The sequence below is a fragment of the Panthera pardus genome, unplaced genomic scaffold, assembly GCF_024362965.1.
Source record: "Panthera pardus isolate Hobbes unplaced genomic scaffold, ASM2436296v1 HiC_scaffold_17, whole genome shotgun sequence".
Classification (NCBI taxonomy): Eukaryota; Metazoa; Chordata; class Mammalia; order Carnivora; family Felidae; genus Panthera; species Panthera pardus.
The window spans coordinates 19,295,419-19,320,705 of record NW_026526732.1 but is presented as its reverse complement, the minus strand read 5'-3'; the positions used below and the strand labels follow the sequence as shown (position 1 = coordinate 19,320,705).

The window sequence follows — 25,287 nt, the reverse complement described above, 5'->3', positions numbered from 1 at the left end:
GCAAAGAGTTATTAACCTGAGAGGGTGTCCTCCCTTTCCACCCCCACCCTACGAATTAAAAGTAATCTTTATGTGCTTCTATCCTTCCTTACGTTTTTCCCAGTTTCCACGTCCTTTCCAATCAAATGCTGCTTGCTTCACATCCGCCCTTCTTTCTTGAACACACTCTCCGGGAGGGTGCCCCTGGCATGAATCTTTCAATCTTTTTCAAACTTGAGCCAGACATTTCTCTCTACGTCTCCAAGTGAGATTGTGCCAGTGAAGAAGCGGAGAAGTCTGAGCAAACACTTCATTCTCCCCTCACCTCGCAAGAGTGTAGAAGCTACTGGGGATTACTTAGTGGACAATCAGAATTACAAGGCGGATTGTAGGTTCCGAAAATGAGTGGCGGTGCGGTGTTTACTTCCATCTTTGCTCCCGCCTCCATCCCCACCCACCCTAGCGTGCGGACTGAATCCAGGGGTGGTGTGTCACTGGCCCGGGCAGACACCCAGCCTTGGAACGGCTCCCCTCTGGCAGCCTATTCCATTCCAGCAGCTACCTGCCATGGCCACGCTTTAATCTGACCCACAGTACCAGACTCAGGAAATAATTAATATCTCCGCCCCCGGTTTATCTTCTTTCCTTTGCTAGTACCTAAGTCTGTCACCCTTTCACCACAGACATAATCGTTGTCTCGAAGCTTTTGCAAAACTCAAATCCAAATCAACCCAAAACAAAACCCATCCGTAGAGCAATATTGCAGCCAGCAGCCAGGAGCGTGTACCTCATTAAAGGGTGAGAGCATAAACCCCCGAATTTAAAATAAAGGCTTCCTGCTGCTCGTTAGTCGTCCACGTTTTTACTATCTCAGCTGCAGGAGAAGCAGCTGCATACTCTGGCCGGGCGATTGGGGTGGGAAAAATTTAACCATGGTCTGGGATTTTCGCAGAAGGTAATTTAAGCCCCAGCTCCACTCCCGTGGAGGGGGCGTGGGGGGGGGGGGGGTTGGTGGTAGCGAGCGGGAGGGGGGGAATGCGGTGCGCGTGCGCATGCTCAGCAGCCCCGCTCCGCGGAGGCCCAGCTGCCGCCACCACCGCGGCCGGCGCTGTAACCGCGGCTGCCGCTGCTGCTCTGGGCGGGCGTTGGTGTCGTGTGCCGAGGTGCCCTGTCAGGCGAGAGGGAGCGGCGGGGCGAGAGCCTGGGCGGCGGCGGCGACGGCGCCTGAGGAAGGCAGCGGGGGCTCTGAAGGAGCGAGGGCGGGCTGGTCCAGCGGCGGAGGAGCGGAGCGGAGAGCGCGGGGACCCACCCCGGGCGCCCTGCGTGCGATGCTGGGCGGGCAGCGGCGCTGAGAGGCGGGGAGGCCGAGCGGCGGCCGCCGCCGGAGGGCCGGCGACCCCCGGGAGGAGGAGCAGAGGAGGAAGCGCAGGAGCGGGAGGAAGCGCCGAGGGACTGCGGGGCCGGGGCGGGCGAGGAGCGGCGGGGCCGCGGGCCATGGACGCGGCGGCGGCGGCGGCGGGGGCGAGCCGGGGCGGCGGCGCGGCGCAGAGTCAGCCCGCGGCCAGGTGAGGCTGGGCAGCGCGGGCTCCGGGCGCCGCCGCCACTGCTGTGCCGCCGGGCCGCGGAGCGAGGCGGCGGCGGCGGCGGCTGAAGCGGCGCCACAGCAGCCGCGGCGAGCGGCGGCGGCCTCGGAAGAAGAGGGGTCGCCGCCCGGGGTTCTGGTGGCCGCTGCTCTCTCGTCGTCGCCGTATTTCCTGTTTGGATTATCTTGCGCTTCTCCCCAGCCGCCTCCTTCCCCTCGCGCCCCCGCTCTGCCCCACTCCTCCGTGTCCTCGGTCGACGCTGCCCTCGGCCCGGGCTCGTTTCCCGCGCCGGGGGACGCCTCTTGCCTCCCCTTGCCGGGCTGCGGGGGAGCCCCGCCGAGACCATGAGGAAATTCAACATCAGGAAGGTGCTGGACGGCCTGACCGCCGGCTCGTCCTCGGCCTCGCAGCAGCAGCAGCAACAGCAGCACCCGGCTGGGAACCGGGAGCCCGAGATCCAGGAAACGCTCCAGTCCGAGCACTTTCAGCTCTGCAAGGTGAGCGGAGCGCGCAGCCCCGCGAAAATTGGGGGGTCGTTTTCCGGGGGGCACCTCGGGCTTTTCCCGGGAATGCCAGGGAATAGAACGCCAGTATTAATTATACCTCGGATGGAGGGCTCGCTCCTGCCCAAGGAAGCATTGGCTTAGTGGGTTATTTTGGAGATTGACATCATCTTACTCCTTTTGTTTTTTCGTTTTGGGGTTCCCCCCCCTCCTTTTCACATGCAGCAGTCATTTCAAGGTTGCTTCTAACGTATTTCACCGACCTTTAATTTGTATTGTCAATAACCTTACAGCCTTTACATTCACGCATTTTAATGTAATTCACCAACTTCGAAGTTTCCTTTGGAAACAGTTTCGAATGAATATTGTTCATCAAAAAACCAGACCTGTTCAATTGGATATTTGCTTATCACCTTTCCCTTAAAATGTGGCCGGAAGCTTAAAATACGAAATCACAGGGTCCTTTCAGCATTCTGTTTGATTAAAAAGTTGGTACTGAGATTTTTGCCTATTAATGGCACAATTGCCATAGCGGTCTGTAATTGGGAAAGAATGATGCAGCGAATTAGTTCACTGGCTGCTCAGTGAGATATACAAACTTGTCTCGATGTTAATACCTGCCTTATAAATACCATGCTTTCATATGTCAGTTTCTTAAAAATGGCTGCATACACATTTTTGCCCCAATGCCCTGAAATTCGGGGTTTAACAGCAAAATTCAGAAATAATATGTTGCACTTTATTTTCATTCTGTTACAATTGCAAAATTTGGGGATAGAGGTTTGATAATCGCTTTCCTGAATCCTTGAGGAAAGTAATTGTATGACAGCTTTTCTTTAGCAGTACTTGCATTTGGGATCCAAATAAAGTAACGATGAAGTTACCACACTTGAAATAAAACACGAACTGCATTTTTACGTTAATTTACAGATCTCTTTTACTACCGCAAACTTTGGTATTTTGGTCTGAGACTTGATAGTATAGAGTGTTAAGACTTCCGTAGAATCCCAGTATTATGGAAGGGCAGAAATGAAAGTGTCACATTGGGAGGTATTTGTGTATGTGTGTGTGGTGTGATCTACACACACGTACACACACTCACTTCTTTTGGTTTCAGGTTCTGTGTGCATAAGTTTTGTTGATGTACGTTTTGTACTGTTTTGTTTTTTTTTTTAAGGCAGTAAGTGCATGTGTATGTGTTCTGCATCAGTTATAATTGGCTCTAGATTCTAATGCCTCTACTGACTTTTCTGTTTTTAATTCTGCTTGCTGCCTTGGTTGCTGTGATGTCATTTGCCCATCCCTAGACTGTTCGCCATGGATTTCCCTATCAACCTTCAGCCCTGGCCTTTGATCCTGTACAGAAGATCCTGGCGGTCGGAACTCAGACTGGTGCTTTAAGGCTGTATCCTTTCATTGAAAGTTTTTTTCCACATTTGCTGTATCTCCCCAGTCCTTCTGTGCTGCTGAGTAGTTGCTTTTTCCGTTTAAATTCCAAAAAATGGTATGATCAAGTATATAATATTTGTGAAATCATGTGGTGTTCGCTTTTCTCTTAATTATACATCTATTCAGGCTATATGTTGCCGGGGTGTTTCTCATCTCTCTGTTTATGGTAGCTAACTACGTATCCACATAGAGTTCTAAAGTTTTGCTATAGTAACTACTGTCTTTGCAAGGAGCTAGAAGTTTCTAAGGGGAAATCTCTTTGCTTATACTAGGGGTATATTGAATGCAATATGGTTTGGAATGAGATTTAAAGACAATAACATAGGACGCACCTTAACTGCTTTGGTAGATAGTGAATTTATGACCTATTGTGCTAATGAATTAGAGGTTGAATTTCATTTGGTTGTTTGACTTGCCCTTTGGAAAAAGAAATTAGAAAATAAATCGTGTAAATTAATTTGATGTAAACAGTTAAGAAGGGTTGATATTTCTAGAAGTTTTAGATCATTTTGTTAGTATAATGCAAATGGATAAGTGTATTCTCTTGATGTTTTCCCTTTCGTAGTCATATTTGTTATGTACACGTACTCTGAACTATTAATATAAGGAGAATTATTTTTCCTGACTATAGCATAGTTTTTCCGAATACCTACTCATTCTTCAGAATCATTTTTGTTTTTAATTCTGAACAGTGGAAAATACCTCTCACTTTTATACTATTTAACTCGAAATAGAATTGTTTTTATCATGAAATTTAACCATATTTAACTAAAATACACTTATTTTTAAACATTAAAATTTTTAAAAGTAAATGCTTTATTCATCTTTAGGATATCTGCTTATACATATTAAAGTAATGTGTTGGTAGTAAGAAAAAAAATCGTAAGGTGATCACAAAAGAATTACTATTGTCAAAAAAATAAATAAATAAAAAAGGAGGGAGCTTTACCTTTCACATTGTATCTGGCTCCTGAGAAGAGCGGAGGAAACTTGCTAAGTTAGTTAAACATGTGCTTTGCATTTTCCTTATAATCTTTTAAAATCTTTATTTCAAAGCAGTACTGTATATAGTATCAGGATATGCTTCAAGCTTCATTTGTGATTAGTGTGTTATCTTTCAAAAAACTTAAAAAGTTTTCGGATGGGCCATTAATATGTACTATTGAGTGAAATCTACTTTCATAGTAAATACCAGTCGTGCACACATTCCTGTTGAAATGGTAAAATCTGACCAGGCTAGATCTGAATCTGAATTTCCAAGAGTATGTCTCAAGGGCTCTTGCCCAAATGTCTAGATGGTTGAGACTAGAATTAGTTTTGGCTACAAATGTTTAGATGTTTTTATTCCTAAACCCAGTGATCATTACCTTCTAGTTTAGGGTTCCTGTTTTAGTCTTGTGAAGATGGGACTAAAATTTAATTTTGTCAGTATGGGTTCAAACTATTCAGCAAAACTCCATGTAGTGACAAGAATAGTGTATCGTTGGATCTAGATGGAATGTTTGGAACTAAAAGCAGACATTTTTTGTTCCCAACATAAGAATATCATCACTGGATTAAAAGAAAAAAAAATAAAGTTAAATCAGTTATTTTTAGATTTTGCTTTTCTTTTAAATGGATTCAGCTTTTACTGTTTTCTCAATGTAGTCTCAACTTTTTTTTTCTTTTAACAGCCAATCTGCCCCTTGTACTTTTAATGAGGACCACCGGCAAGTCCAATTTTATAAAACCAAGTATTTTTCTTTAGGCAAGACTGTTACCTTTAATGCATTTGAGTAATGAACAGGTTGACACAAAGAAGTTAAAATATAGGCCTAATTCTAATTGCCAAATAAAAGCAAAGATTGGGTGTCCCAAATCCTCACTTGTATGTGACTTGCTAATACATTCTAATAGCTGAACACTATGTGAAGGTGAACACCTAATTATAAGTTTACAGCTATAATTTTTTTTTTAATTTTAGAATCTTCTTACTGTATTTAGAATGAAGTCAGGAAGTCTTTTTACCAAACATGTTTTTACTTTTTAATGAGATGCATAATGAATATTCCAGAGTAATAGATTGGTTTGCCTTCTTTCATTTGACTGTGGAGGAGAAAGTAGGAAATGTTTTCCGAAGTAGGATTGAGCTATTAGAATTTGTAATACATATCTAATTAAAATATATATATATATATATGTATATGTATATATATATGTTTATTTTTGAACGAGAGACAGTGTGTGAGTAGGAGAGGGGAAGAGAGAGAGGGAGACATAGAATCCGAAGCACACTCCAGGCTCTGAGCTGTCAGCACAGAGCCTGATGCAGGGCTTGAACCCACAAACCGAACGAACTGTGAGATCATGACCTGAGCCGAAGTTGGAAGCTCAGCTGACTGAGTCACCCAGGCGCCCCAGTGCACATGTAATTCGACTAATAGAATGTCTTCTTAAATGTTGGACTATATGAAATTAATCTACTTTGAGGTTTTAAAAAAACTAGATGAGAAAGTTACATCTGATATCTAATGCTTACAGACAAGAAATAGGGAAAATCTGAATTTTTAAATTTCTAACCAGAAATGAGGCAAGATGAATTTAATGTATTTCCTGCATTAGTCTATAGCAAGTGAATGACATTATAAACATGCTTTATGTTTGAACTTCTTGGCTTCTAGAAAGAATGTGAGGTTGGCATATACTTACTGATGGGAAGCAGGAAAGCATAATTTTATATAATACATCATATATAGCAGTGACATGATTTAATTATTTTAATTCTCTTTTTGCCATGTAGAAGTAGGTATGATTTGGTTCTTATGATTAATCTAGGGATGAAAACTATTGGGATAAAATAATCTAATTATTTTCATATCAACATCTAGAAAGGGAAAAAAGGTTTGCATTTCTAGTAATGCTGCTGTTGTCCTTATCTAGATTCCTGGTTTACTAGTATAATTTTGAATTACTATAACCATGGGCTACTCTGATCTTTGTAAGGTATTTTTTTCGAAATGAGGTCATTTTATGTGTGACTCTTTCAAGGACTAAGCAGAAAACTGACATCTCAAGTTTATTGAATTTTTTAATAAAAATGTGTGAGTTTTCATTATAATTATCAAAATTATTTAAAAATCTCATTTATTGTTTTCTTGACTTGTGGAAGATACAGTAAAATAAGCAATCTCTGATAAGGCATGGATTGTCTTTTAAACTACAGTGTAATTTTGCTGAATGCCAACTTACAAGGTGATTTTTGTACCTTGGAGTTCACTTAACCAACATTTATTAAGCGTTAACATTAGATTATAAACTGTGGCCTGAATTCTGGTTCTTTTCTTTCTGTTAAAGAATTAGGTGTCTTTTAATTTTTTATTCTTTCAAAATGAACATGCTGTATTAGATGATTTCCTCGAGAAATAATTCTGTAATTCCAAGTGGCAATGTATTGTTTTACGGGAGTATTCAAAAGAAATGAAAAATGTGATTCTTCGTATAGTTTCCAGTCCTAACTAAAAGACTAGAACTTGTTAAACCATTGAATTTAGAGAATTTAGAAGTCTACTGACATTCTGTAAAGTCAGATTATAGGCAAAGTCATTGCACTTGATGATACTGCTACACATTAGTAGATAAGGATTCAGAGTAGCAGGGAAGGACTAGGAAAATTATTCTAGGCAAGCGATATGGGCAAAAGTAGAGAAAAGCAAATTATGGTAGTTAAGAGGAGTACCAAAGAGAGGCTGGAATAGTGATCCTAATTGAGTTGGAGACAGAAATAGGAGCCAGTTGGTGGAAAACCATGAATGTTCACCTGAGTTATCTGGTTGTTATTTGGTTAGGATTCATTATAGTTACGTATTCTTGGTCAGGATCTCTCAGTAGTGGTAGCATTTTGGGCTGGATAATTCTGTGGGTTTGTCCAGCACGTAGCAGGCTACTTTATATCCCTGGCTTCCACCTAGTAAATGGTAGGGTGCCCCTGCTGTTAGTATGTGGCAGCCTTAACTCGTACAGTTCTGTGTGCTCCACTGAACTATGCCCAAGTTGTTCAGTTAAATAGGATAATAATCCTACTTGGGTCATGCAGTTAGCATCACAATTAAATGCAGTAATGTCTATGTATAGCTTTTAAGACCATGCAGAGACTGTTTTGGTGAATATTCAGTATACGATATTGTGAGAGTTTTTCTGTAGTTTCAGTTTTCAGGTCCTTCTTTAGTTTATTTCAGCAAATACTTGTGGAAAGGCAACTAGTGCCAGACACTCTTTAGGAAGGCCTTGTTTTCATTTATTTTTGTTGCTAGTACAGTCCTAAAAAAATCTTGTAAGAGTACTGTTTGTTTGGTTTTTTTCTTTAAGGGTCATGGAACTGGCTCTTCTTAATCATAAGGCTGCAAAATTGCTATTGAGATGTGAAAGTTTCTTGCACATAGTAGGCATTAAATGATCATTTAGTGACTTTGCACTTGTAAGATAGTATTAGAATGTTTGACTTGCTGCTTATGTTGTAAAACATAATTACAGTCCTGAAAAATTTAGAAATGATTTTTGTTCAGAGTAGTTAAAAGGGAAACAGTGTAGCTAGAATTAAGCCCCATTTTTATCTCCTCTTCTCCCCTGCCATCCTTTTTGTCTATGGAAGAATTCTAGTCATTTGGAATTCTAGCTCCAGAGGAGAAACAAGGACTTTGAAATACTTTTACTTCTCAACTTAGTTCTTTATTGAAGAGGACTTTGTATAAAAGGAAGAACGAGTACTGTGTCAGCAGTAGGTTGTGATTCTCAGCATGAACTACTGCAGCAGGAGGAATAGGCACTTTTACTTTAGAAACAACTAGAAATGGTGCCTGCTTGGAAGCAGTTACTTTGCAATGAATTTCTTTCCGAGAGAAACAAGGTGTGATAGACTCTGAATGGAACTGAAAAGGGATAAGTTAATTAGTAGGGAGTCGAGTCTGCTTAGGAAGCCTTTCTGCCTTAAGTTAGATAGGTTTTTATTCCATATTCTTTGTTTTCCATTTGTTTTTTCGTATTTTTTACTTTTAAAATTATAACCTGATGTTGCCATCCCAGAGGAAAAGGGTAAAGGAATTTTGGAAGGATGGCTTTATCGTTAGAAGTGTTCTAGTCTTCAGACTAATTTTGGTGAAGCCAGCTGAAATGGGTTTCAGTCTCCTTTCCTGTAAAATGGGGAAATTGGGGGTGTGATATCTGGAGTCCTTCCATCTCTAGGATCTTAGAGTTTCATTTTCTGTAGAGGATTGGGAATGTTCTGAACCATTTCTGTCTAATGGGCTGCTTCGAGGACGTGTAACAGAGGATGAAGTATTGGACTCCATCCCATTGTGGGCCCCTTTACTTTGTGTCCGTTGATTACACTCAAAATCCAAGTCAGTAGATGCACAAATGTAAACCTTTGTTTACAAAATGGAGTGGGAAGGAACCTATGAAAAACATGCACTTTTTTTGTTGAAAACTCACGTTGAATACTTAAGATACTAGGTTGTTGCATTTTTATTCTATAACAGATAAGGTCTCGTTATGACATAAACTGGGGCGCTTAAAAAAAATTAACAGTGTACTTTCCTTTCTTGGGTGTAAATAGTAAGGATAAAAAATTAAAATGAAATTACATAAAATTACTACTGGGTTTTGTTAACCTTAAAAGTAAAACTGTAAGTTTTTTAATAGGAACAGATGGGTTTATTAGAGAATAAAAGAGAATTGCAATCCAGGACAAACAAGCTGCTAAAAACGGTAGGCAGGGGGTGCCTGGGTGGCTCAGTCGGTTGAGTGTCTGACTCCAATGATGTCAAGAATTCACGGTTCATGAGTTCGAGCCATGAGCCTGTCAGCATGAAACATGCTTCAGGTCTTCTGTCCTCTTCTGTCTCTGCCCCTCCCCCACTTACACTCTCTCTCTCTCTCTCTCTCTCTCTCTCTCAAAAAAAAAAAAAAAAAAAAAAATATATATATATATATATATATATACACACACACATATAAAACGATAGGCAAGTGCAGGTAAACAAAGGACAGACACCCTTTTTTAAGCAGAAAAGGACGTTGGGAAGGCAGTTAGGATCTACCAGTCCATTGGAGTAAACCAGGAATTCAAATTGTGGGACTTCTCATTGGTGGAGCTGTTGCCTGGGGCGGGGGGATGAGAAAAGTTGTCACCTCCAGCTGGAGTAGTGGAATAGAGGGGACTGCAAGGTCAAGTCCATCTCTTCCTGTTAGGTCTGCAGTTGATGATGAGTGGTAGGATATGAGCTCCCCCTGCCAAAACCTCCCAAATCCATTTTAGTGAGGGTTCCCATTACTAATTTTCACAGTTCCTTATCACGTGATTTTATTAATTTTTATATAAGAGATTGAATATAGAGACTTTTGAATTGTTGGTATGTAATTTGGGTGTTAAATTTGGTAATCATATGGTTACTTGGGGTAGTAGTAACTAGTGATATACATGTAAATAATTGGACGATGGGGTAGTTTTGCTAAAAGGTAAGCTTTGGTTGTTTGTCTTTGGTTTTAACTTCATGCATTGAAAGTGACACATTATTTACAAGAAGAAAATTAATAACGAGTGTCAGTATTGTTTTGTTTTATAATGTTTAAATGAGAATTTTTCTTCAGTGATTTGGCATATTATGATCATAAGAAGGTATACTCAGTATTTGAGGATTACAGATTAATGAAATGTTTTTGGTTTGAGCTACACAAATCTGTCTAGAATATAAGAGAATAATATAGAAAAAGGGTATTTTACTATATCACTACCTTATTTGTGTTCAAATATTATGTATTTAAATATACTACTATATTTGAATAGTATAGATTTTAAGATAGATTTTAAACATAATAAAGTACTACAGAATTTCTTAGGAAGTAAAACAAGGTGATTTTTGCCTTGATTTATGTGCAATAAACTAAGAGTTCATGAAAGACTACCAGAAGGTACTCGATAGACCTCTCTTCCCTTAGTCACGTATGACATAAATCATTCCAAGAAATAGCACCTTCTGATTTACTCAGAATTCTTCGTAGGTAGAAAGATGTTTATGTTTGTAATTTAATTAACTTATGCTTTAATTTGAACCACAGTATATCTAATTTTTATCTGCAACAGAAGAAAGATAAGTTGGTTATCTTCCCCATATTGTATAATTTTTAACATTTTTGGTGAATTTTTTTTTTTTTTTTTTTTTTTTTTTTTGGGACAAAGAGAGAGCATGAACAGGGGAGGGGCAGAGAGAGAGGGAGACACAGAATCGGAAACAGGCTCCAGGCTCCGAGCCATCAGCCCAGAGCCTGACGCGGGGCTCGAACCCACGGACTGTGAGATCGTGATCTGGCTGAAGTCGGACGCTTAACCGACTGCGCCACCCAGGCGCCCCTTTTGGTGAATTTAAATGCCTAGTAGTTACCCACTTTTCGATTTAGTAATCCCAGTCGTTTTAATCTTTCACTCTTGTGTTTCATTTTAAAGAAATTTTGGACATGAGTTATGTTTACTGCATAACTTTTTTTTTTTTCCTTTTTTGGCTGTGGAGGTAAGTAGGGGAAAGAATTGTTGACACAGGTTACTTCTTACTACTCACTCTTTCACAAAGGGCCATGTGTTCAGCAATTCCTTAAGTCTAGAATATATTTTATCCTGTTAAAATAATTCTTATCTTTAAAGCTCAGTTTCTTTGTCTCTGTGATGTATGTTTGATTTAATTTCATCCCCAGTTCCACCCATCTAGCCATCTTCTTAATTTAATGTTTAAAATCTAAATTTCTACATTACCATTCTTTATATTTTAAATGGCTAAAATTAGACCTTGTGAAATTATAACATTGAGTGGTATTTTCTTTTAAAACAAACTGTCAGAAACATTATAGCATATGAAAATATGCGGTGGAGTCTAAAGCAATGCAAATCAGAATTAACCAGTATCCTCTGTTTTATCAAGAGTCCAGAAACTGGAAAGTAGTTGGTATACAATTCTAAAACAGAAGAAATACGGATTCTTTTTTTTTTTTTAATGTTTGTTTATTTTTGAGAGAGAGAGAGAGAGAGAGAGCGCATATGTTGGGGAGGAGCAGAGAGGGAGACACAGAATCCAAAGCAGGCTCCAGTCTCTGAGCTGCCATCACAGAGCCCGATGCAGGGCTTGAACTCACGGAACTGCGAGATCATGATCTGAGCCGAAGTCGGACACCCAACCAACTGAGCCACCCAGACACCCCAGAAATACAGGTTCTTAAATGATCAACCTCATAGGTTGTCTACGAAAGATCATACTATGAGATGGGTGTGTTTGTATGCTCGCATGCCTTTAAAATAACGAGGATCTAAATCTAAATCTTTAGCTCAGGAGTCAGCAGACTTCCTGTAAAGGGCTAGATAGTAAGTATATTAGCTTTTTTACCAGTCTAGCACAAAAGCATCCACAGACATGGGGAGGAAGGAGTATAGATCTGTTTTAATAAAACTTTAGTTCTAAAAACGGGGGACTGGATTTCTCCCACAAGCTGAAGTTTGCCAATCCCTGTTTTAATTCATCAGGCTGCCTTGCTTTTAAATCATTAGTGGAGAGGAATGCTAAGGAAGGAACTACTACCGACATTTTTATAGTAAAGTTTCAAAAATTATACTTGCAGTATCAGTTTAAATTTAATCTTTTAATCATAAATAGAAAATAGTTTAAGAAAAAGTAATTCTTAATGATATATAGTACTTCTGTATGCTAAGTTAAATTACTTTCACAAATATTTGATCCTGTGGCAGAAGCCTTTTGTGTGTGTGTGTGTGTGTGTGAATTATAATTAATATGATAATGAAGATGCTTAGTTGGGCATCTTTTGGGGGCAGTTCAGTCATCAGTTCTATTGAAGTATTCAGCTTGTTTGAACCCTTACTACCTAATTTTAATTAAAAATGTTTGCATTTGTAGCTTTTTCTTATATTTTCATTAATATTATACAGAGATGTAGAAATATTTATATTTAGATTTTAAAAGATAAAAGTGAAAGTAAGCATTTTATTAAAATATTGCAATTTTGTGGATGTCTGCAAATTTTGAATAAAAAAAATTAGTAGAAGAAAACAACCTAAAAAATAACATATAAAAAAACCTCATAAAACCCCTAGAAGCAAATTCGGGTGCATGGTTACCTTCTTTAGAGTTAAATACATTGCATGTCCCTTGGGAAGAATGTGTGATACTTTAACTGAAAACTGAAATTAGATCCCACTTTTTGAAAATTTCTTATAGTTGCTCACTGGATCATTGTCAAGTAGCACTAAGTGTAGATATCATTTTATTCAGTAAATAAAGCTAATTTCTACTTGATTACGTTTCTCCAACTGGTGTTAGTCCTTTTGGAGGTTGTTATATAAGACAAATAAATGAATTGATGACATGCTGAGCATATTTCCTTTTATTTTTCTGAGAGAGCACGCAGGAGGGGGAGGGTGGAGTGAGGGGGAGAGAGAGGGAAAGAGAGAAAGAGAATCTTAAGCATGCCCAGCGTGCAGCCCAATGCGGGCTTGATCCCACAACCCTGGGATCTTGACCTGAGCCAAATAGTCACATGCTCAACCCAGTGAGCCACCCTGGTGTCCCATGAGTGTTCTTCTTTATTGGTGCTATGATTTAAAAATGAATGTTGATCAAGAGTAACTTACATTCCCTTACAGTGGAAAATACAGGGTTTTTAACTAAAAACTCGCTGATATTTTTGGTTTTATAATTCTTCATTTGAAAATTAAGGTTTGCTTAGCACATGGAATTTATAAAATATATAGTCTTAGAAATTATATGGTAATTACTCTTAAACGATGAGATTTTTTATTTTAAATTAGGGTTTTTTGTTGTTTTTTTTTTACATCCCTGGTTTGTTTTGTTTGTTTCCCTTTCAGTAAATGCTGTCTAGAATTTTTGAAGTTTTCCTGGTGAGGTTGTCTGTCGGAGAGTGATTAATCCTACCCTTTCTCGAAAGTACGTAATCTTTTCTTGTAATAGCGGTACCTCTGCTTTTTCACAGCAGTGCTCTGCCAAAGGTGACTATAAATCCAGTGGCACCAGCTATTGCAGTACTTTCTGCTAAATTGCTTTCCTTTTGTGTATTTTTTCTCTTTGTCTTTTGAAAAGGAGAAAAAGCGTCGGAGCAGATTTTTCCATCTATTCAGTCTTTGTACTGTATTTTTCATAATGGGCTGTATTTTTCTTTAAAATTCACTTTGCCGTACTTGAGAAAAGAACTTAGCCATTAAGCATCTGAGAATGGGTGCCGGGATGAAAGATGGTTTTTACTTGATATGTCAGAATACACATTCTTTTTTGTTTCTCTAACCCAGACCACTATTTATGACTGTATTTCTTGTAGACTGAACAAGTGGTTCGTTTAAGAGTGTATTTGTATACCAAAAGCTATTCTACATAATTTCCTGTGAAAATAAGTATAATTCATTTTGACCCCTTTGTAGACCATCCTGATTCCAAAGCAGGACATAATAAGAATGAATATTTTTCAACAACCTTAATTTGCTTACAAATAATAAAAAATTCTTACCAAAATAATGGTGGAAGAGGTAACTAGAGGTCTCTTTTGACCTGGTGAATACTCTAATTGTAAGTTAGTGTGGATGCTACAATTTGTTTTTTTGTTTTGATCTTCCTTTGATTCACATGAAAAGAAAGCAATTAAAACTGACATAATTTTTCAAATATTGTTGGGCATTTATTGCAAAATATTACAATTGTGTTGAATAAAGGAAGTTTTAAATGTTGATTTATGTATCTTTCGCAGTTAATTGTAGCATTTTATTAAATTTTTACTGCAGAAATAGTGCACGTTATAGTTTTGCTTAAATAGCACATTAGCAGGATGTTAACATTGTGAGTGAGCAGTAAAATTAAGTATGTCCACCCTTATTATGAGAATGTGGCTAACTTCATTTATTAATGTATTGATTTTTAATAGGCTATTTTTTGAACAGTTTTGGGGTTTTGTTAATATATTAATTATTTAATAGACTTTTTTGAGCAGGTTTTGGGTTCAGCAGAAGGTAATAGAGATTTCCCACATATCCCTATCTGCACTCAGCATAGCCTCCTTTATTATTCACATCCCCACCAGAGTGGTACGTTTGTTACAATTGATGAGCCTACACAGACGCATAATCATCCAAAGTCCACAGTTTACATTAGGGTTCATTCTTGCTGTTTGTTGTATATGCTATGGGTTTTGGCAAATGAATGACATGTATCCACCATTGAATATCGTACAGAGTAGTTTCATTGCCTAAAAATCTGTGCTCCGCCTATTCGTCTCTCTCTCTCCCCTAACTCCTGGAAACCAGTGATCTTTTTATTGTCTCCATAATTTTGCCTTTTCCAGAATGTCCCTATAGTTGGAATCATATAGTATGTATAGCCTTTTCAGATTGGCTTCTTTCACTTTTAACATCTAAGTTTCCTCTGTGTCTGTTCATGGCTGATAGTTCATTTCTTTAGCGCTGAGTAATACTCCATCGTTTGGATGTACTACAGTTTAGTTAGCTCTCCACCTACTAAAGGGCGTATTGGCTCCTTCCAAGTTTGGTAGTTGTGAATAAAGCAGCTATAAATATCCTTATGCAGGTTTTGTGTGGCTATAAGCTTTCAGCTCCCTTGGGTAAATACCAACAAGCGTCATTACTAGATTGTACGTATGGTAAGAGTATGTTTGGTATTCTAAGAAACTACCAAACTGTCATCTAAAACAGCCATACCATTTTGTTCTCTGACCAGTAATGAACAGGAGTTCTGCTGATCTGCATTGTTACCAGCATTTGATGTTGTCATTCTAGATTTGGGCTGTTTTGATTATCCTTGTTTTAGCTTGCAGTTATTTCTATGGTGACATATGATGTGGAGCATCTTTTTATATACTTATTTGCTACCTGTATGTCTTTGTGTGAGGTATCTATTAAGGTCTTTGGCCCATTTTTCAATTGGGTTGTTCATTTTCTTATTGTTAAGTTTTAAGAGTTCTTTGTATATTTTGGATAACAGTCCTTTGTATATTTTGGATGTCTTTTGCAAATATTTTCTCCAAGTTTATGGCTTATGTTCTAATTGTCTTGACCTTGTATTTTACAGAGCACAAGTTTTGAAATTTAAAGACATCCAGCTTATCAATTATTTTTTCATGGATGGTGCCTGTGGCGTGGTACCTAAAGTGTCATCGTCATACCCAGGACCACCTAAGTTTTCTCATATGTGATCTTCTGGGAGTTTTATAGTTTTGCATTTTGGTCTGTGATCCATTTTGAGTTAATTTTTGTGAAGAGCGTAGGGTCTATATCTAGATTCATTTTTGGTGGTAAGGTGTGAAGGTCTTAGTCTTTTAGTGAGCCTCTGCTTCTGGATTGTGGACTTCACAAGTGAATCTCAGGTGACCCAGGTAAGTTAGGGTGGCTAGAGTGGGTTCGAGTTGGGTCTTTCCCTTCTACCTGGTCAGTTCAGTTCTTTTTCTTTTTAATTTAATTTTTTAAAATTTAAATTCAAGTTACTTAACACACAGTGTAGTATTGAGTTTCAGGAGTAGAATCCAGTGATTCATTACTTCCGCATAACAGCCAGTGCTCATCCCAAGTGCCCTCCTTAATACCCATCACCCAGTTAGCCCATCCCCCGTCCACGTCCCCTCCAGCAACCCTCTGTTTGTTCTCTGTATTTATGAGTCTCTTATGGTTTGCTTCCCTCTCTGTTTTTATTTTATTTTTCCTTCCCTTCCCCTATGTTTATCTGTTGTGTTTCTTAAATTCCACATATGAGTGAAATCATGATATTTGTTTTTCTCTCACTGACTTATTTCACTTAGCGTTAATACCTTCTAGTTCCATCCACATTGTTGCAAATGTCAAGATTTCATTCTTTTTGATCGCAAGTGATATTCCTGTATACACACACACACACACTCACACACCACGTCTTCTTTATCCATTTGTCAGTCTATGGACATTTGGGCTCTTTCCTTAATTTGGCTATTGTTCATAGCGCTGTTCTGATAAACCCCTAGCAGTTTAGGCTTCTGGTTTGTGTCTTCGGAGGGCAGATCTTGTGAAGAACAGAGTGCTCCAGTGTATTTAAAAAATGGTTGCTTTTCCCCCACCCATTGCTGGAAGCAGGAGGGGATTCTTTTCTCAGATATTTGCTGTGGGAACTTGGTGGAGCTCTTTGAGGTAAAACTCACGAAAGTATAAGGATTCCCCCCCACTTCCTTCATGACTGGGTGCCCAGGGATTTGTGACTTTCAGACTTTTCTACTTTAAGATCCCAGCATTTCATCGATTACAGTTTGGATTTTCCTACCCTGGCACTGTTTCCTGTGGAGGTGTCTTACCGGCTGGTTCGTTTTGGTGAGTTGTGATTCATGGTATCGGCCTGTCTTTGCAGTTTTGGGGCCAGCGTTTTGCCCTGTCACCTCACTTGTCCTAGGGATCTAAGAAGAGTTGTTGATTTTTAGTCTGTTCAGCTTTTCCCTTGTTGTTAGGATGGGATGGCAGATTTCAAATTTCTTACGTGTTGGACCGGAAACTGAAAGTCTGTATTAATTTTTATAGGTGAAAAAATACATGATCTTCTAAAGAGGGTTTAAATTTGATGTTTGTCAAGTAGGTGAAAGTAAAGAACAGGGGTACCTTACTATAACAGTGTGAATAATTGTTATTTGACAAAGATTTTGTTTGTACTGCAAATACATTAATAGTTCTAAAAAATACAAAATGAAATGTTCTTCACTGTGTTAAACTGGTAAAGATATACTAAGTTCTTGCATTGACCACATTCCTATCAAGTTGATTAGAAGCTAGTTCAGATAAAAGCAAATTATTAGAAGTTTGGAAAATATACTTCTGATCAGATATTAAGGGGATTCATGACTATTCCACTTGAAGAAAGGAAGTCTGAGAAATTACTTATTGAATCATTCATATATAAATTTATTTTTATGGAAGATAATGCTTAATTCTATTTATGCTCATAGGGTTTTCCAGTTGTTGTTGTTGGTTTTTTCAACCATGGCTATCTGTTAGAATATCTTGTGGAGCTGAAAAAGATAAAATATACAAACAATGCCCAGACATTTACTTGGATTTCTTCTGTAGATATTCTCATTGAGTGAATCTGGCGTGGGGCTTGACATCTATGCATGTTTATGTGAAATCTCCGTGGATGCTTATAATGTAAAGCCAGAATTGAGAAATACTGGCCAAATGTTCGACAGATAGGGTAGCGGTATTCTTAGTGAGGCAGATGGTAGATAAGAAACATGTCTGGGCAGTGTGTGTAAGCTGACACTTTGCTATACCATTGCCTTTGGAGACAGAGCTGTGAAGCTGGTAGGACATATTTATGAAGGTGGGAACGAACTGGAGTCGCAGGATTGAATTACAGTGTTTCCCCATCCTAGCCTCATGTCACTGGACATGGGGACTAGCAATAAGAAAAGTCCATGTAATCTTAATAGGAAGTTGAAAAAGTTTAGTCTTGCAGGTGATTATCACGCTGATCAGGTGGAGGAGGCAGGTGAGGCATTCACTGACGAGAAAACTAGCACACATAGGTTGCCTTATATATCACAGCTCATCTGACATGTTTCCATTTTTTGACGAGGATACACGTATGATGTACTGCTTTTATCTGTTGACTTTCATTCATTCCTCATAACAGTGTGGGACAAAGAAATGAAATCTCTCAGCTGCTAAGTGATTGTTGTTTATTTTTACACTACCTGGTAGAGTTGGTCTGATGTTAAAGCTCCTTCTCTTCGTTTTTAGAATGCTTTCATCAATATTCTTTGACTACATTATGGTGGTGTTTAGATTTTAACTTTGTTATAATCACATTATGGTTAAGTTTCTTCAAGACTTAAGCCATTACAAATAAAAATCATCCACTGAGCTTTTATTCAGAGTGTTAAGCCAGTTGAGAGTAGCAACACCTTGAAGGCTTGCTTACTAGAGGCGTGAATTACTCTGTTTGCTGAAAGTACACGAATGTGCTGAAAGAAATGGCAACAGAGGTTAGTGGAAATCGTCAGAGTTTGTGATGGATTAAAATATCCTCCTGGGTTTATTTTACTGTGGCAGGGATGAACAGTTTACACTTTAAAGACTATTTTTGGTTTGTTAGCAGAATATGTGTTCAATGGAAGTTACTTTCACACAATAATGTATAATTAAATGTATAATACTGTAGGATAATTTATTAGTCACTTAAGGGTTCATAGAAAGTTTAATTATCCGTATTGTCATCTTTAAACTTTGCAGAATATAAATGTATTTTCAGAAACTGCACAGCATATCAGAGTTCTCCAGTTGTTTTCCGTCATTTTCTATGTTTTCCAGTCTTCCAGTCGTAGGTTGGAAAAGTGAATGTGTCACTCCTGTAGAGGTTGGAATAATGCCAGTACTTTCTTTCCTTTTTTTTTTTCCAAAGACAGGAATTGATGAACAGATTCTCTGAAAAGATATATAATCTTGAAAGATCTTAATAATTTACTAAGTATATACCAGTCTTGGTATTTTCACATTCTTCATAAAAAGTAGAGGTTGTCAAAATATGTGTATAATACACAGCAATAGTGAGAGCAGTGAAAACTTGCCTAGGAGCTGTCCTCTAAGAATTTAACCACGGGCTACGGTCCCATTGCCTGCTTCTTTGACTATTTTTTTATTCGGCTTCGCTGATAGCACAGTAGAAATCCCAGGAGGAAGACTAAAGTAAGAGAAATTTTTGTTGTGATGGTGATACCAGCCTCACAAATGATCGAAAGATAAAATGAATAAGCTGACCTTACAGATTCATGGAATTTTAAAAGCTTATAAAGGGTTTTCTTGTTGTTTCTCATCCATTAAATACTTTCTGTGTTTAAATCTTGAACGAAATAAAAATGTTTGAAAATTGAGTGCAAGACAGAAGGAAATGAGCTTAATTGCAAAAATGCTAAACTGTAGTGTGATTTTATTTTTCCTTTTTTTATGCTGCATTTCAGTTAGGTCGCTGAATAGTGAAATTCATTCATTGCTTCTGAAAGATATTTAAATCCTAGTTAAAGGGAAGACTGGATTCTTAAAACATTAAGAATATAATGTTTTAGGGGCGCCTGGGTGGCTCATTCGGTTAAGCGACCGACTTCGGCTCAGGTCACGATCTCACAGTTCGTGGGTTCGAGCCCCGCATTGACCTCTGTGCTGACAGCTCGGAGCCTGGAGCCTGTGTTCTGTGTCTCGCTCTCTCTCTGCCACTCCCCTGCTCACGCTCTGTCTCTCTCTGTCTCAAAAATAAATAAAACATTAAAAAAAAAAAAAGAATATAATGTTTTAACTTGTTCCATTAATAATTGCAATCATTTCCTGCCTTAAATTCTGTCTTTTGTTTTTGCCTATTTGTATTATCATTTATCATTCATACAAGCTGATTGTTCTTTTGTATAACAGCTTTATGGAGTTATTTTTACATACCATATAATTCACCCTTTTAAAGTATATCGTTCAGGACTTCTCATTATATCCACGGAGTATGCAATCATTGACATTTCTTAACTTCAGAACATTTTCTTTACGCCAGTAAGAAACCCCATACCTAGTATCAGTTGTCCTGCCTTACCCTCTTCACCCAGTCCTTCACAACCACTCACCTACTCTCTATTTCTATGGATTTATTCTGGACATAGCATATAAATAGAATCATGTAATATGTAGTCTTTTATGATTGGCTTCTTTTACTTAGCATAATGTTTCTGAGGTTTATCCATATTGTGGCATGTATTAGTGGTTCCTTTCTTTTTATGGCTGAATATCTCATAGTATAAATACACTGCTTATTATTTAATAATCAGTTGATGGACATTTGGATTTTCCTCTTTTTTGACTCTTAGGAATAATGCTGTGAACATTTGTGTAGAAGTCTTTTGTGTATGTATGTTTTCATCTCTCGTTTATATTCCTGAAGGAGTGGAATTGCAGAGTCATATGGTAACTCTGTTTAACGTAGAGGAATTGCCAATTATTTTCCAAAGTTGGTTGCACCATCTAACAGTAGTCCTACCAATAGTAATCAAGGATTCTCCTTTCTCCACGTCCTCACAAACTCTTGTAGTTGTCTTTTATAATCATATTAGAGGAGGTGGAGCGGTATTTTATTGTGGCTTTGATTCCACTTCTCAAATGACTAATGATGTTGAGCATCTATTTATATTTTGGCTCTTTGTGTATCTTCTTTTCAGAAATATCTATTCATATCCTTTCTCCATTTTTATTTTTTAAATGTTGGTTTATTTTGAGAGAGAGAGAGAGAGAGAGAGAGAGAGAGTGAGTTTGCAGGGGAGTGGCAGAAAGAGAGAGAGGGAAGATGAGAATCCCAAGCAGGGTATATGCACTGTCAGTGCAGAGCCTGACACAGGGCCTGACTCCACAAACTGTGAGATCATGACCTGAGCTGAAACCAAGAGTTAGACGTTCAGCTGACTGGGGCACTCAGGAGCCCCTCCTTTTTTCCATTTTTAAATTTGATTTTTTTTGTTATTCAATTGTAAAAGCCCTTTATATTCTGGATATTAAATCCTTAATCAGATACGTGATTTATAAATTCTCCTATGGATTTTTTTTTCATTGTCTTGACGATGTCTTTTGAAACACACAAAGTTTTTAATGTTGATGAAGTTCAGTTTATCTAGTTTTCCTTTTGTGGCTTATGATTTTGGTATTATATCTAAGAAACCACAACCTTATCTGAGGTCACAAAGACGTATGCTTTCTTTTAGGTGTTTTATAATGTTAGCTCTTACATTTAGGTCTCCATTTTGAGCTAGTATTTTTTATATAGTGTGAGATAGGGGTCCAAATACATTTTTTTCATGTGAATATCCAGTTGTCCTAAGGCCATTTGTTGAAAAGAGTATTCTTTTTCTATTGAGTTGTCTTGACATCCTTGTCAAAGTCAGTTGATCATAAATGTTTATTTCTCGGTTGTCTGTTTATTCTATTGATCTAGCCATACGGTAGCTAATTATACTAATACACTGTCTTGATTACTGTAATATTGTATTAAGTTTTGAAATTGGGGAAATGTGAGTTTTCCAACTTTGTTCTTCTTTCTAAAGATTGTTTTGGTTGTTCTGGGTCCCTTTCCACATTAATTTTAATCTCATTTTAGGCTAGGATTTCTAGCAAATAGCTAGGATTGTGACAGACTGTGTTAATTTTATAGATCAGTTTGATGAATATTATTCTGTTCCATGAATATAGGATGTTTTTTCACTTCGCTCTTGTTTCAACAATGTTTTGTAGCTTTCAGCGTACAAGTCTTGCATTTTGTTGAATAAATTTGTTCCTAAGTATTTTATTCTTTGAGATATTGTAAATGGAATTGTTTTCTTCATTTCACTTCTCAGATTGTTTATTGCCAATGTATAGAAGTACAATTGATTTTTGTATATTGATCTTGTGTTGTGTAGTCTTGTATTGTGCAATCACAACCTTTATTTGTTCAGTTGGGTTTTTTTTGTTGTTGTTGTTTGTTTGTTTTAGGGAATTCCTTAGAATTTTCCATATACAAGATCATGTCTTCTATGAGTAGAACAGTTTTAGTTTACTTCCTCCTTTTCCAGTCTGGACACTTTGTATTTCTTTTCCTTGCCTGTTTTCCCCAGCCAGAACATCCTGCATATGTTGAATGGAAATGGTGAGCACTAGTGGACATTGTCTTTTTCCTGAGCTTAACAGGAAAGTATACATTTTAATCTTTCAGCATTAAGTATGATGTGAGTTGTGGGTTTTTCATACATGCCCTTTGTCAGGCTGAGGAAGTTCCATTTTCCTTGAGTGTTTTATCATGAAAGGGGGATGGATTTAGTTAAAGGCTTCTTCTGTGTCCCCTGAGATGATCATGCGATTTTTGTCCTTTATTCTACTAATACAAGTCTTTGATTCTATGGGCTTTTGAAGGATAGGGTTGTTTACTCATTTTAATATCTTGCTTAATTTGGTAAGAACAGTTCCTCTCATGTAGCTTCAGTCTCTAAAATGTTTGTAGGCTGATCATTTTACACATGAAAACATTTGTAAGGAGGCAGTCTCAAAATTTTGACTATAATTAGAATAGAGAACTCAGCTTTTTGCTAATTCTGCTTGGCTATAGTGTTCTACTATTAAAATTAGTAGGTATTTGTTACCGTGAACTAACATGAGGAATGAGTCTGAAAAAAATTTTTTTTAGTGTTTATTATTTTGAGAGCGGGAGAAAGTACATGAGCTGGGGATAGGCACAGAGACAGGGAGAGAGAGAATCCCAAGCAATCTCCATGCTGTCAGTGCGGAGCCCCACGCTAGGGTTCAATCCCAGGACAGTGAGATCATGACTTGAGTGGAAATCAAGAGTCAGGTGCTTAAAGGACTGAGCCACCTAGGTTGTCCCTGGAAAACATTTTTTGATTGGTGTGTTGCTTTTGCCCAGTTGCCTTTATAATGTTTACTTGCTACTAAAAGTTGCATTTGGTCTAATTTTATAGTTTTAGACCAGTCTGACTTTATTTTGTACTCAGGTAAAAAATATTATAGATGTTTCTTCTGTTTTCATTCCCTGGTTTTAAAATGAGTGAAAGCAAGTCGGGAAGTGACATTTACATTCTAACCAAGGCCCATGGATACAAGAGCACCTGGCTGTTGGGAGTCCCAGACAGACCAGGTCCGACCACTCTCTTCTGACAAAATCAAAGCAGAGAGACGAGCGGTGGTGAAACAGGAAAGAAATTTATTTCCATGAGGCTACCACAGGGAATACAGCAGGCTGGAGTCTCAGACTGTCTTCAGTGTGCTTAAAATACTTCAGGAAAATGTGGGACAAACCTCAGTGGGTACACGCAGGTGGGCAGTAAAGGTCAGGTTGATCATTGTCTCAGGGTCAATTCTGTGAGCTCTTGCTGGTGTTGGGGCAGTCCCTGTTGCTTGAGGGGTAGTTTTGGTTCCATCATGGGATGCTTTGCCCAGTGGGTCCTTTGCTTGAGTTAGAAGATAAGCTGGAAAGAAGAACTTAACAGAAAGTACTGATTAAGGTCAAAATGGAGATAAAGTCCTCTTTTAATATGTGAAAATTGGCTCTTTTTTGGTGAATTAAGCCTTGGTGATTTATATATAAATATTTGTATGCATATATGTGTGTGTGGGTACTGGATTTAGATTGCCAGGGTTCAAACCCAGCTTCTTTATTAAGTAGCTGGATGGCCTTAAGTAACCTTGTTGTATCTCAGTTTCCTCTTTTGTAAACAACAGAGCCTATAGTAGAGGTACTCTTGTAAGCTAATACATATATAGTACTTGATACATATTAAGTGTTTAATAAATGTTAATTACTGTGATGATGTACTTAAAGGCTCCCTAATTCCTCCTTTCTTCCTCCTGTTCCAAAACACAAAACAAAAAAACCCATTTAGACAATTGAATAAATGTTTATTTTGGTTTTGAATTTGATTATATAATGTTATAGAAGGTTTAACTGGTTTTGGTCTTTTTTTCTGTTTATCTTTCCAATTACCTCTTTTTGATTATTCTTCAGTAATTGCTAGTTTCATCATGTTTTGTTTTTGTTTTTGTTTTTTTCATTATTTCTTTTCTCCCTGCTGCTTACTTAGAGGTTCATACCTAAATTCAAATACTTTGATTTCAACCTGTTTTAGTCTTGTCTTCTGCAGCTCTTATTCAGGAGTTATGATGGTGCTTGTTTGGACAAAACCCATAAGTAGTTGTGCACGCAGTTTATGGCCTGTGTCATGGGCCATATAAATTAGTTGGTTTACCCCAGAGACAAAGATGACAGTAAGATTAGGTAGATACCCTAGCTCTTGATAGGCGAGCAGTAAAAACAAACAAAAAAACAAAACAACAACAAAAAGAGACTAAAGGTATCCATTATAGGAAGATCAGACCATTTTAAAAAGAGTACACTGGAGTTCAGAATTATAAGGTAAGCTATATTGACAGCAAGAAATGCTCACTGTAGCCTTGCAGTTTGCCTTTGTCTTATAATTGATTGCTGCATATAGAAAGGAGCAGACACCATTATAATTATAGGTATAACTATATTAGGAATCTAATATAGTCAAAGTTGTTTTTTTCTTACATTATGATATGTCAACTGTAGGGTATCTTGAATTCTTGTTAAAGTAGTGAATATACCAGTTAAATAATGATAATGGCTACGATTTGGGAAGTACACTCTCAGTGGTTTTAATTCTCATCATAGTTCTGCAAGCTAGGCTAGATAGGTATCTGCATCTTGTAGATAAGAAAGTGGAGCGTTGTAGTAATTCTCAGGTCACAGCAAGTACTGGTGGAGCCGGCATGTGAGCCGACTTGAAAGCAGGTGTCTTAATTCTCACTGTGCCTCAGATGTTCCTGTGGCACATCAACAACAACAAAACAAAAAAGGATACCTAATTAGGCTACTTCTCAGGCAATTTGGGTTTAGTAAATTTGCAGTGGAGCTGTGATTCTGACACACTGCCTGGATTGAGAACTACTTGCTTTGGAACTTACAGTCTTTCAAACTAATATTTTTTGATTATATGTAAGTAATTTCCATTCCTTAAAATTTTATTTTAAGCTTTTTGTTACAATGAAGTAATGACTTAGGATTTTTTCCCCAACACATGGGACTTTTATAGTATCAGGATCCTTCAGGGCTGGCTGCAGCATAGTACTACCTTATCCAAAGGAAAAAAGAAAGAAATCAGTAGTAACCTTGAGAAAA

The 25,287-nt window shown here is 38.0% G+C and overlaps 1 protein-coding gene across 4 annotated transcripts in view; it reads left to right on the top strand.

The window, feature by feature from the left end:
- The first annotated feature begins 1,789 nt into the window (after nt 1–1,789).
- Nucleotides 1,790–25,287, top strand: part of STXBP5 (syntaxin binding protein 5) — a 169,614-nt gene continuing 146,116 nt past the window's right edge. For all 4 annotated transcript variants that reach the window (XM_019425027.2, XM_019425026.2, XM_019425025.2 and 1 more), the window contains exons 1-2: nt 1,790–2,059; nt 3,373–3,470. In XM_019425027.2, coding sequence (XP_019280572.1) covers nt 1,907–2,059; nt 3,373–3,470 — 251 coding nt within the window. In that variant the 5' untranslated portion in view covers nt 1,790–1,906. The remainder of the gene's footprint in view (nt 2,060–3,372; nt 3,471–25,287) is intronic.